Source organism: Bison bison, unplaced genomic scaffold (assembly GCF_000754665.1).
Source record: "Bison bison bison isolate TAMUID 2011002044 unplaced genomic scaffold, Bison_UMD1.0 scf7180017864465, whole genome shotgun sequence".
Lineage (NCBI taxonomy): Eukaryota > Metazoa > Chordata > Mammalia > Artiodactyla > Bovidae > Bison > Bison bison.
In genome coordinates this window covers 4,305,451-4,316,336 of record NW_011495026.1, presented here as the reverse complement: position 1 = coordinate 4,316,336, position 10,886 = coordinate 4,305,451, and the positions used below count along the sequence as shown (strand labels likewise).

The window sequence follows — 10,886 nt, the reverse complement described above, 5'->3', positions numbered from 1 at the left end:
TGATGCTGAAGCTGAAACTCCAGTACTTTGGCCACCTCATGTGAAGAGTTGACTCATTGGAAAAGACTCTGATGCTGGGAGGGATTGGGAGCAGGAGAAGAAGGGGACGGCAGAGGATGAGATGGCTGGATGGCATCACTGACTCAATGGACATGAGTCTGAGTGAACTCCGGGAGTTGGTGATGGACAGGGAGGCCTGCCGTGCTGCGATTCATGGGGTCGCAAAGAGTTGGACACGACTGAGTGACTGAACTGAACTGAAACCTGTATTAATTTTTTTTTTCTTATAGAGACATTACATGTTATGTGTACTATTAGAAGCTGGAGGCTGTGCATCCAGAGCCATTGGGAATCCTGGACCAGATTGTATATATGTGGATCAGGTCAAAACAACTCTTCACCAGCTGGAAGGGGTAGATTCCCGCATAAATGAACGGCTAGCTTCTTCTCCAACCCCCTGCTTGTCTTGTGCTGACTGGTTCCTCGCTGGGTCACATGAAAAATTAGATAATTTAACCACCTCACCTATCCTCAGTAGGCTGCACGGTGCTTCCAGGGTCGCAACCTCTCCAACATGCAGAAGAACTCTTTTCAGTGACTATTCCTTAAAGACACGTAAGCCCAGTCCATCCCGAAGTAGAGGGCCTGACAGTGGTCTTGAAGGTGAAGGTGTCGGTCTGAGCCCCCACACTACGGAATCTCAGGGTTCTCATGGTTCAGAAGAAACTGGGGCCTTGCTTAAGGTATGTGTTCATTCCTATGTGTACATTCTAGGAGCTAAACTGTCTCTCCAGTCCTTATTTGTAATTTCAAGGGAATTTTTAATGACAAACCCGTCTTCATTTGTACTAGTGGTGGTTTTTGTCACTGTTGGCAAACCAATGACTTAGGGCCAAGAGAGAAAGAAATACCAAGTAATAAAACATTGGAGAACTGTCACATCCTTGCACATGTGTTACTGCGGTTCCTGCTAGCATAGGATAAGCCAAGAGGTACAAGTTAGCATTTAAAATGTTTAAAGGAAATGTTGGCAGGAAGGGGGACCACTTCCAGGGTCCAAGAGGGGGCTCTTGTCTAACACCTGGAAATGAATTATCTGAAGAGACACATGCTGATGAAATAAGAGACTTTACTGGAAAGGGGCTCCCTGACAGAGAACAGCAGGCAGCAGGGTAAGGGAACCCAGGGAGCACTTCTCTGCCACATGTTTTGCAGTCTCAGGTTTTATGATGTTGGGGTTGGTTTCCGGGTTGTCTCTGGTCAGTCATTCTAACTCAGGATCCTTCCTAGTGGCGTGTATATCACTCAGCCAAGATGGATTCCAGCAGGGATTCTGGGATGTTGGTAGGACATATGGACTGGTGTCTCCTCTCTCCTTTTGACCTTTCCCAAATTCTTCCAGTTGGTGGTAGCCTGTCACTTCTGCATTCCTTACTAGGACCCCTCTTGTCAGATAACTCATGCAAGTAGTTAACTACTGTTGTCTGGTGGTTTTGATCAGCCATTCTCCTAACAGAAACATTGAGAAATAATAAGTAGTTCTCCTTGAAAGATTTCTAGTTTTACATTATATCTTCTGTTTGATTTCCATTCTTAGATATAAACAGATCTACCTAATAATACTTTTCAGGTCACTAAAAAGAAGTCTGCTGTTCCAAATCCATTTCATTTGGGGAACCTGAAAAAGGACCTTTCAGAAAAAGAACTGGATATATATAACACAGTAAAGTAAGACACTTCCTTGTTTCATTCTTTTTCACTTAACTCTCTGTCTTCGAGGAAATTTTACAGTGAAAAAGTGCAGTTCCATAACATATAGATTTTATTCAGCAAATATGATATGTCTTATATATGAAGGAAGATAGCTGTGCTATTTCCCTGATATTTTTCATTGTGCATATAAGAAACATAAGAAATAAAAAAGACAAAGTAGTATTTCAAAATGTAAAAGTTTCCATTTATGTCTCTTCCACAGGTAGCCTCCCTTTTGTGTGTCTAATTTTTAAATTAGTTTACTGTTTTTAGACTCTCATGGATGCTGTGGTTTTATAGATACTCCTTAGCTCTGAGTACTCATTCCCAGTGCTTGAGAGTGTTGGTTGCTAATGGCTCATAGTGAAGTCCCCCTACCCTGGCCTTGTCCAACTTGGAAGTTTATTAACTCCGCCAATCTTACAACCTCTCCCTAGGAGTAACATCTAATGACTAATCGATAAGTGAGTACAGGCTTAGCCCCTATTAAATTCAACAAAACTCTGAAAAGCCATCCATGAAAAGCCATCCAAGTTTCAAACATCCTGGCAGTATCTGTTGAGTCCTCCAGTCCTCAACTGGAGCTCAGTTCAGCTTTTCCCTCTGCTCAGTCCTGCTTCCTTCTTGCTTACCCCCACAGCTATTGTCCCCAAAAGTCCTCCCTAATAAACTTCCTCCCTGCATATCTCCCTATCAGAGTCTAGAGCCAGGGAATTGACCTATGACACCCTTTTTAGGAAATAGGGAAAAGTAAATAGGGAATTCTGATGTGAAAGGTGCTGAGTGGGAGGAGCATGTTTAGAACTTAATCTGTCTATAATTATTAAAATATGAACTGTTAAAAATTCACTTCTTGTTGTGCAGCAGCTATTATGTGGTGACTTGCAGGGCTTCCTTCCTAAGCTTTGTATGGTATTATGATAGCATGCATCAGAGAAGGCAATGGCATGCCATTCCAGTACTCTTCTTGCCTAGAAAATCCTATGGATGGAGGAGCCTGGTGGGCTGCAATCCATGGGGTTGCTAAGAGTCAGACTCGACTGAGCGACTTCACTTTCACTTTTCACTTTCACACATTGGAGAAGGAAATGGCAACCCACTCCAGTGTTCTTGCCTGGAGAATCCCAGGGACAGGGGGGCCTGGGGGGCTGCCGTCTATGGGGTCGCACAGAGTCGGACACGACTGAAGTGACTTAGCAGCAGCAGCAGCAGCAACATACTTTCATTAGAGCAAGCAGACATGTACAAATCGAATTCACATTAAAAGAAAAAAAAAGCTGTTCAATATTACTCGGACATAAAAAGGAACACATTTGAATCAGTTCTGGTGAGGTGGATGAACCTAGAGCCTGTTATACAGAGTGAAGTAAGTCAGAAAGAGAAAAACAAATATTGGGGATTTCCCTGGTGGTCCAGTGACGAAGACTCTGTGCTCCCAATGCAGGGGGGCCTGGATTCGGTCCCTGGTCAGGGAACTAGATCCCACATGTCACAGCTGAAGATCCTGCATGCCGCAACAAAGACCCAGTGCTAACAAATAAATAAATTTTTAAAAATATTGTATATTAACACATATATATGGAATCTAAAAAAACAGTACTGATGAACCTATTTGTAGGGAAGGCCTAGAGACACAGACATAGAGAACAGATTTATGGATACAGCAGGAGAAGAGGGTGGGACGAACTGAGAGAGTAGCATGGAAATATATACATCACCATGTGTAAAAATACATAGCTAGTGGGAAGTTGCTGTTTAACACAGGGAGCTCAACCCAGCACTCTGTGACAACCTAGAGGGGTAGGATAAGGTGAGGGGCTGGGAAGAAGTGAGGGGACATATGTATACTTAGGGCTGATTCACATCGTTGTATGGCAGAAACCAACACAACATTGTAAAGCAGTTACCCTCCAATTAAAAATAAATTTTTAAAAAGACATTTTAGAGCTACCACTTTCTTAATCATTGAAATGTTTTATATTAAGTTCATATATATGTTTCACAGAGTTGTCAGGAAAAACTTTTTTCATAAAGTCAGGGCAAAAAAAAGGTAATTTGTCTTCATAAAATAATGCATTGAAAATCTAACGTGTTAAAATTTGGAATTTAATGTGATATTTAATATTTTAGTAGTTAAAGAAAATTAGTTATTTTAAAAAACAAAAACATTTTTTAAACAAAGAAATCTAAATCAAACCTCTGGTGGAAGCCTGTAATAACTTCCCCAATCCCTAATCTTCCATTTAACAAAAACTACTGCTCTAAATTTTTATTACCTCTGTATATTATTTTAATATGTATGTATATATATGTTATTTGGGCTTTATATCTAGTAAAAGGAAATACTTTTTCCAAGTTTATAGCTTAACAAAAGGTTATATTGTAACAATATAAATTTATAATTGTTTTTAAGCATAAATTAATATGTGATGTAAATCATAGGCTCTGCCACTTAAAAGGATGCTACAGAGGCATATTTATTCTCCTTACTGACATGGAAAGATGTTCAAACTATATAGTTAATTTTAAAAGTGTGATATAGACCGGGGTGTAATATACTATCCTAATTTGTTTCGTAAAATAAAAATATATAATATACTAAATAATATGTGGAAAATATTCCACTCAGTAAACAAGTCTTATCCATTCTGCATTCTAGTAATTCTTGAATCCACCCAGCACCTAATAATTGTACCCTAGTTCAAGCTCCTAGTTCAACAGGTTATACTGCAACCAGTTCTCAATTCCTATCCTATCCTGAATCTATCCTCTGCTATAGGAGTGACCTTTCTGAAGAACAAATCCGATTTAATCTGCATGTTTTAAAAATAAATACTTGTCCTTCCATTGGATAATTGCTTATTTGATGATTTTTAAACTTTCAGTTTATACACTGAGTGAGTTAATTTATGATTTTCAAGAACCAGAGCTGCTCATTGTGTTGTGGGATTGTTCTGAGAGAAAACTAAAGAAGTTAATATAAATTTTAATTCTACACCTCCCTAAATATGAACATTACTAATAACTCTTTTTAAAAGAATCCTTTTCTGTACCTTTTCTTGAATGTGAAAACCTCAGAATTAAATGGTATGTTTTCAATTATTGTCTTTTTGAATAATTACAGTTTTTGTATTTTGATTATTTTTTACTTAATTGAAAAAATACCAGCCACCAGTTGTTAATGAACCCACCACCCTATGGAAAAGTATGAGAAAAATTTATAGATGATCTCCTTCCCTGCCTATCTTTGGTCTCTCTAAAGAAAACCAAGACCATTAGTTAGTGATAAAAAGTTATTCTGATCTTGCTGCCTAATTAACAGTTTAACAGGAGGCGCTGATGGGGGATTTTGGTCCATATGTTTACAGACTGACAATCAGGAAAAAGCAAGGTGTAGTAGAGCAGGCCTCAGAATCAGCTAAGCTCTGACACTGAGCTGTGTGACCTCAAACAAGTTAATCCAAGTCCTCTGAACATTGATTTTGGTTAAAATGAGGATGAAGTGAAGTTGCTCAGTTGTGTCTGACTCTTTGCGATCCTGTGGACTATAGCCTACCAGGCTCCTCTGTCCATGGGGTTTTCCAAGCAAGAGTACTGGAGTGGATTGCCATTTCCTTCTCCAGGGGATCTTCCTGACCCAGGGATTGAACCCAGGTCTCCCACACTGTAGGCAGGTGCTTTACCATCTGAGCCACTAGACTCCCAAAATGAGGATAGTAGTAGTTACTGTCTTACAGGGTAATTATGAGAATTAAGCCTAAGATATTTTAAAGCACCTACCCTGGCACACAGAGGGCATTCGGTATATGATAACTATTACCATTATTTCATTGTCACTGCTACTGTTCTTTACTCTTCTTACCACTGGTAGAAATAAGCAGTACTTATAGGTTCTGCTGGAGTCTCAAACCCCAGTAGGGGAAGAAAGGATAGAAAAGAATGGAGAAGTGAAAATAGTAAGAGAACATGTAAGAGACTGTAATGATGAAAAGTAGTGGAATACTTCTAGTAATTGCCATGGATTCTAGAATGTCAACTCAGCTTTGTAGTTGGTAATACTGATTTTATTTTTCTTCAGGATGGTCCATTTGACTGTCATAGTAAGAGACTATTGCTACTAAGCTACTAACTGAAAATCTTAGTTTGTTGGAATGTGTTTTTGTATGTGGTGCACCCTAGACTGATACCTTATTTATGGCTTGTAGATATCTGGGCCAGACTCAGGCTGAGTTATTCATTACCAACCATGGAAAAAGAGGGCTTTAGCCAGTTTGGGTTGTTTAGCAAGGGGATGATTAAGTTACTTGCAAATGAATTGGTGTTTATCCTTGAATAACATGTAGTATTTGCCTCCATTAAGGGAACTGATAAATAACCCTAGCCTGTATTTTAGATAAGGAGGAAGTGGGAATTTCAATGTTTGGCCTAGTTTTTTTTCCCTAATTATACTCCTAATGTTCTATTGTAGTTAGAAGCTTATTAGACGTCTACAAAATTCAAAACGAAGCAACATTTTTAAGTTTACTCTAATATCTAATTCCTTTTTTTTCAAGATTGACATCTGGTCCTGAGAACACACTTTTCCATTATGTTGCCTTAGAAACAGTGCAAGGGATCTTCATTACTCCTACCCATGAAGAGGTGGCACAGCTGAGTGGCTCGATCCACCCTCAACTGATAAAGAATTTCCATCAGTGTTGTCTCTCCATTCGTGCAGTTTTCCAGCAGACGTTGGCTAAAGAGGTAGGGCACTGCTATAAATATAGCTCTCTGTCAATTTTACTTCTAGATCTCTAAATATTCTGTCTGAAACTCTTTAGCAATAACTATTTTCATTTAATTTTTTTAATAGTCATTCCATCTAATTTGAATGCCAGAGGATTATATTCACTGTACTTAACTTTAAAACTTTCTTTCATAATTCTGAGTTTGATGTCCCAGATTACTGTTTCAGGAAATGGTGGGCCTGTGTGTTTCTATAGCAAAATAGAATATAGTAGTTTGTAATGTAAACTTGCCTCCCATATTTGATATCTGTGATTCAGCCATTATTTGGACATTTATCTCTACCATTTTGTAACTGAAAATTTTTTAAGTTTTCAAAGGCAGGATAAGGTATCTGGAATATAAAGGAATAAAGAACAGAATTTACACAATAGTGTTATATATGTTTTAGCCACTTGGTTGGTTGCTTGCTTGCTTTTCAATCCAGAATGAAGTTTTATTTAATATTGTACCTCCAGAAAAGTAGTCATGTTGTATACAATTAAAATCTCAATTACATAGTTTTAATAGCAGGGAAAGATAAGTATTAAATTTCTTGAGAAAGATAAATATATATAAGTTTATTTGTGACTGGTCAAACATCATACTGCCAAAAAAACAAAATAAAGAAGACTGGAAAATGAATGTAATGTGTATAGCAATACATGCACCAAGGTTGCTAAATTTGTGAAGAACTTAGGTGTAACGGTGGAAGAACATTGGGCTGGGAATAAGGACTCCTAGACTGGGCCTCAACTTTTCCTATTTCCTCAGTTATAAAGTGAATGAGCTGAATTATATCATCTCTTAGGACTCATTCAGCAGTGAAACTCTTTGTCTTATAGGATTTCTTCTTCGAGCTACCAGAAATTGGTATTCGGCAAAATGTTATGTTTGACTGTGTATCTCTGTGTGCTTTGCATTCTTATGCTCCTCCTTTCCTGTTTAACATACTAATAGATTCTGTAAGGTTCATTTCATTAACTTACTTAGTAATATAAATTAGCCTTTCCCCTATTATTTAAACTTAGAGGTACCTACCATTTTCCAGATACTACTCAAGATGCTGGGGATACAGCAGTGAACAAAAAGTCTCTTTCATCATGAAGTCTATATTCTAGCAGGGGAAGCTAATGAATTAGCAAGCAGTTTAATATATCAGGTAGGGTAAGTTTCAACAGCAATTATAACAAAACAGAGTCAAGGATGAGAGGTAGTGGTTACTATTTTGAAAGATCCCTCTGATCATGTCAAGTAATATTTGAACAAACACCAGAAGGAATTGAGGGACAAAGCCATGTGGCAAATGTGGAGGCTGAGCTTCCAGACAGAAGGAACAGCCAGTATACAGCCATGGAGGTAGGATGGCTGAGAGCGCGCAGGAGCAGCCTGAGTCGGGAGGAGAGCAGTAGGAGTTGAGATGGCAAAAGCAGCAGGACTGGGTCATGCAAGGCCTGATAGGCTAAGGACCTTTTGAGATTTATCCGGAAGAAGATGGGAAGTTCCTGGGTAGTTCTGAGAAGAGCAAGGACATGTTCCTTAGTTTTCAAAGGATCACTCAGGCTACTCTGAACAAGCTTGCAGGGTAGATAGAAAGGGTGGTAGGCAAGGATCTGTGGAAATTCTCAAAGCAAGAAATATCAGTGGGTTTTGGATCTTGCAGATATAATGGAGGATGAGGAGGATGAGCCAAAAGGATTTGTGTCTTCAATAAGCATTTTGAAAGAAGAAGAATCAAGGATCACTCCACTGTTTTGGCCTGAGCCTTATAGAAAGTCTTTATATTCCAAGTGGGTCACTGGTTTACTAATGATTTTATCAGTGAGAAATTTAGAGAGTATGCTTCAAAGGAAAAATACTACTTTAAGTGTATGTGTTTTAAATACATTATAAAATCATCTACTCATTTAGTAACTCATTAGTAATCTATTCATTAAGCATCTACTGTGTACCCAAACACAACTGCTTTCAAGGAATACAGAGATGAACGGCATATAGTCTCTGCCCTGGGAAAAAGATTCTAATGTACTGGGGAAGAAAAACCTATAAACTGCTAATATAGTATAAATATTAATAAGATGAGGCTGTGAAACAAATGTGTCCTTGGAGAGTCAAGAGAAACTTTATCCGTGAAGTCTCTTGTAGGAGACTGCATTTAAAGTATGAGGAAGAGTGGAAATTTTCCTGCAGGTAAAGAGAAAGAAGAATGTCATTGTGGGCACTTATGGTATTAGGATCAGCCAGTTCAAATCTATATATGAAAACATTTAAAGCAGCACTATTAATACCAGCCAAGACTAATAATACCTATTAATTTACAGAAAAAGAAAGCACTAAATGGTAAAGATCATTCAGGTTCAACAAATTCAGTGTCTTCTCTGAACCCTGTGAAAGAACATGGTGTATTGTTTGAATGCTCACCTGAAAACTGGACTGATCAGAGGAAAGCACCACCAGTTATGGCTTACTGGGTAGTAGGGTAAGTGGAAGAAAATATTTTTAAATGTTAAAAAGGGGGTAAAGGAGATAAACATTTTAAGATATAAGCATGGATTTATTGCTGCTTGTAATGCAGAAGATGTGGGTTTGATCCCTGCGTTAGGAAGATCCCTTGGAGGAGGAAATGGCAAAACACTCCAGTATTCTTGCCTGGGAAACCCCATGGACAGAGGAACCTGGCAGGGTACAGTTCATAGGGCTGCAAAAAGTCAGACATGACTGAGCAACTGAACACAACACACACCATGAGTTTATTAACATAATTCTAATATTTAGTGTATTTTAGAATTCTGCTTACTAAATAACGCCTTTAAAATTCTTCCCAAGTCTTTTTTTTATCAAAAAAAAAACAACAAACTAATTCACTTATCTTAAAACATTGTACTAGTAAGACACTAAAAGGTAATGAGTTCATACCCATTGCTATTTCCTTCTGTCTCTAACTTTTTTCTCTCCCTCTTTCCTCCTTTCTTTCCCCTTCCCTTCCCTCTCTTCCCCCTGTCCCCAACCAGCTACAAGACCTGGCCCTATCTGTCCCCCGGCCACCTCTGTGTTTCCACCTCCCGTCGCTCTCTTCCTCCAGCCACTGTGCACAGCCACACTGGCACCAGCTGAACTCTGTTCCTGCTGTTCCTTCCATGTGGGATGTTCTACTTAACCTTTGCCTATCTGGCTCCTCGATATTCAGACCAGTGGTATCATCTCCTGTCAAAGAGACCAACTGTCATCTCTCTCCTACATTAAAGTTATTCTCTCCCCTATCACCCCTTTAATTTTCTTGTTTATCATCTTTCTCTCTGTCACTGGAATGTCAGTTTTATGAGATCAGGAATTGTATCTGCCTTGTCCCCCACTGGCACAACACCTGACACAAGTCACTTGATAAATATGTAAGGATTAGTAAATGGAGCTGTGCTTGGCAAAATATATGTGGTGATGCTTAGGTGGACTGGCAAACACAAAGAAAAAAACACAGTCATTGCATCTGATGATCTTACATCCAGCAGAAGAAATATGAAACATGCTTAAATATCTATGTACTTATGGATGAATATTCTCTGGAGAGAGAGAGACAGATATAGCTGGCTATATTTTAACTTTTTTTAAAGGTCAGTCTCCCAAGGCAATAGAAATAAAAACGAAAGAAGCAAATGGGACATAATCAGACTTACAAGCTTTTGTACAGAAAAGAAAAACATAAAAAAAAAAGAAAAACAGAAAGACAACCTATGAAAAGGGAGAAAATATTTACAAATTATGTAAACAACAAAGGCTTAATCTTCAAAATATACAAACAGCTCATACAACTCAACAACAAAAAACCCAATTGAAAAATGGGTCAGTTCAGTTCAGTCGCTCAGTCGTGTCCAACTCTTTGCGACCCCATGAACCACAGCACACCAGGCCTCCCTGTCCATCACCAACTGCCGGAGTCTACCCAAACCCATGTGCATTGAGTCAGCGATGCCATCCAACCATCTCATCCTCTGTCGTCCCCTTCTCCTCCTGCCCTCAATCTTTCCCAGCATCAAGGTCTTTTCCAATGAGTCAGTTCTTCACATCAGGTGGCCAAAGTACTGGAGTTTCAGATTCAATATCAGTCCTTCCAATGAACACTCAGGACTGATCTGCTTTAGGATGGACTGGTTAGATCTCCTTGCAGTCCAAGGGACTCTCAAGAGTCTTCTCCAACACCACAATTCAAAAGCATCAATTCTTTGGCGCTCAGCTTTCTTCACAGTCCAACTCACATCCATACATGACTACTAGAAAAACCATAGCCTTGACTAGATGGACCTTTGTGAACAAAGTAATGTCTCTGCTTTTGAATATGCTATCTAGGTTGGTCATAACTTTCCTTCCAAGGAGTA

The 10,886-nt window shown here is 38.9% G+C and overlaps 1 protein-coding gene across 1 annotated transcript in view; it reads left to right on the top strand.

Moving 5' to 3' along the window:
• Window positions 1–10,886, top strand: part of INTU (inturned planar cell polarity protein) — an 83,083-nt gene that overhangs the window by 64,395 nt on the left and 7,802 nt on the right. Inside the window, exons 12-15 of the mRNA XM_010860259.1 lie at window positions 291–743; window positions 1,631–1,728; window positions 6,306–6,495; window positions 8,838–8,995. Of these exons, the coding sequence (XP_010858561.1) occupies window positions 291–743; window positions 1,631–1,728; window positions 6,306–6,495; window positions 8,838–8,995 (899 nt within the window). The remainder of the gene's footprint in view (window positions 1–290; window positions 744–1,630; window positions 1,729–6,305; window positions 6,496–8,837; window positions 8,996–10,886) is intronic.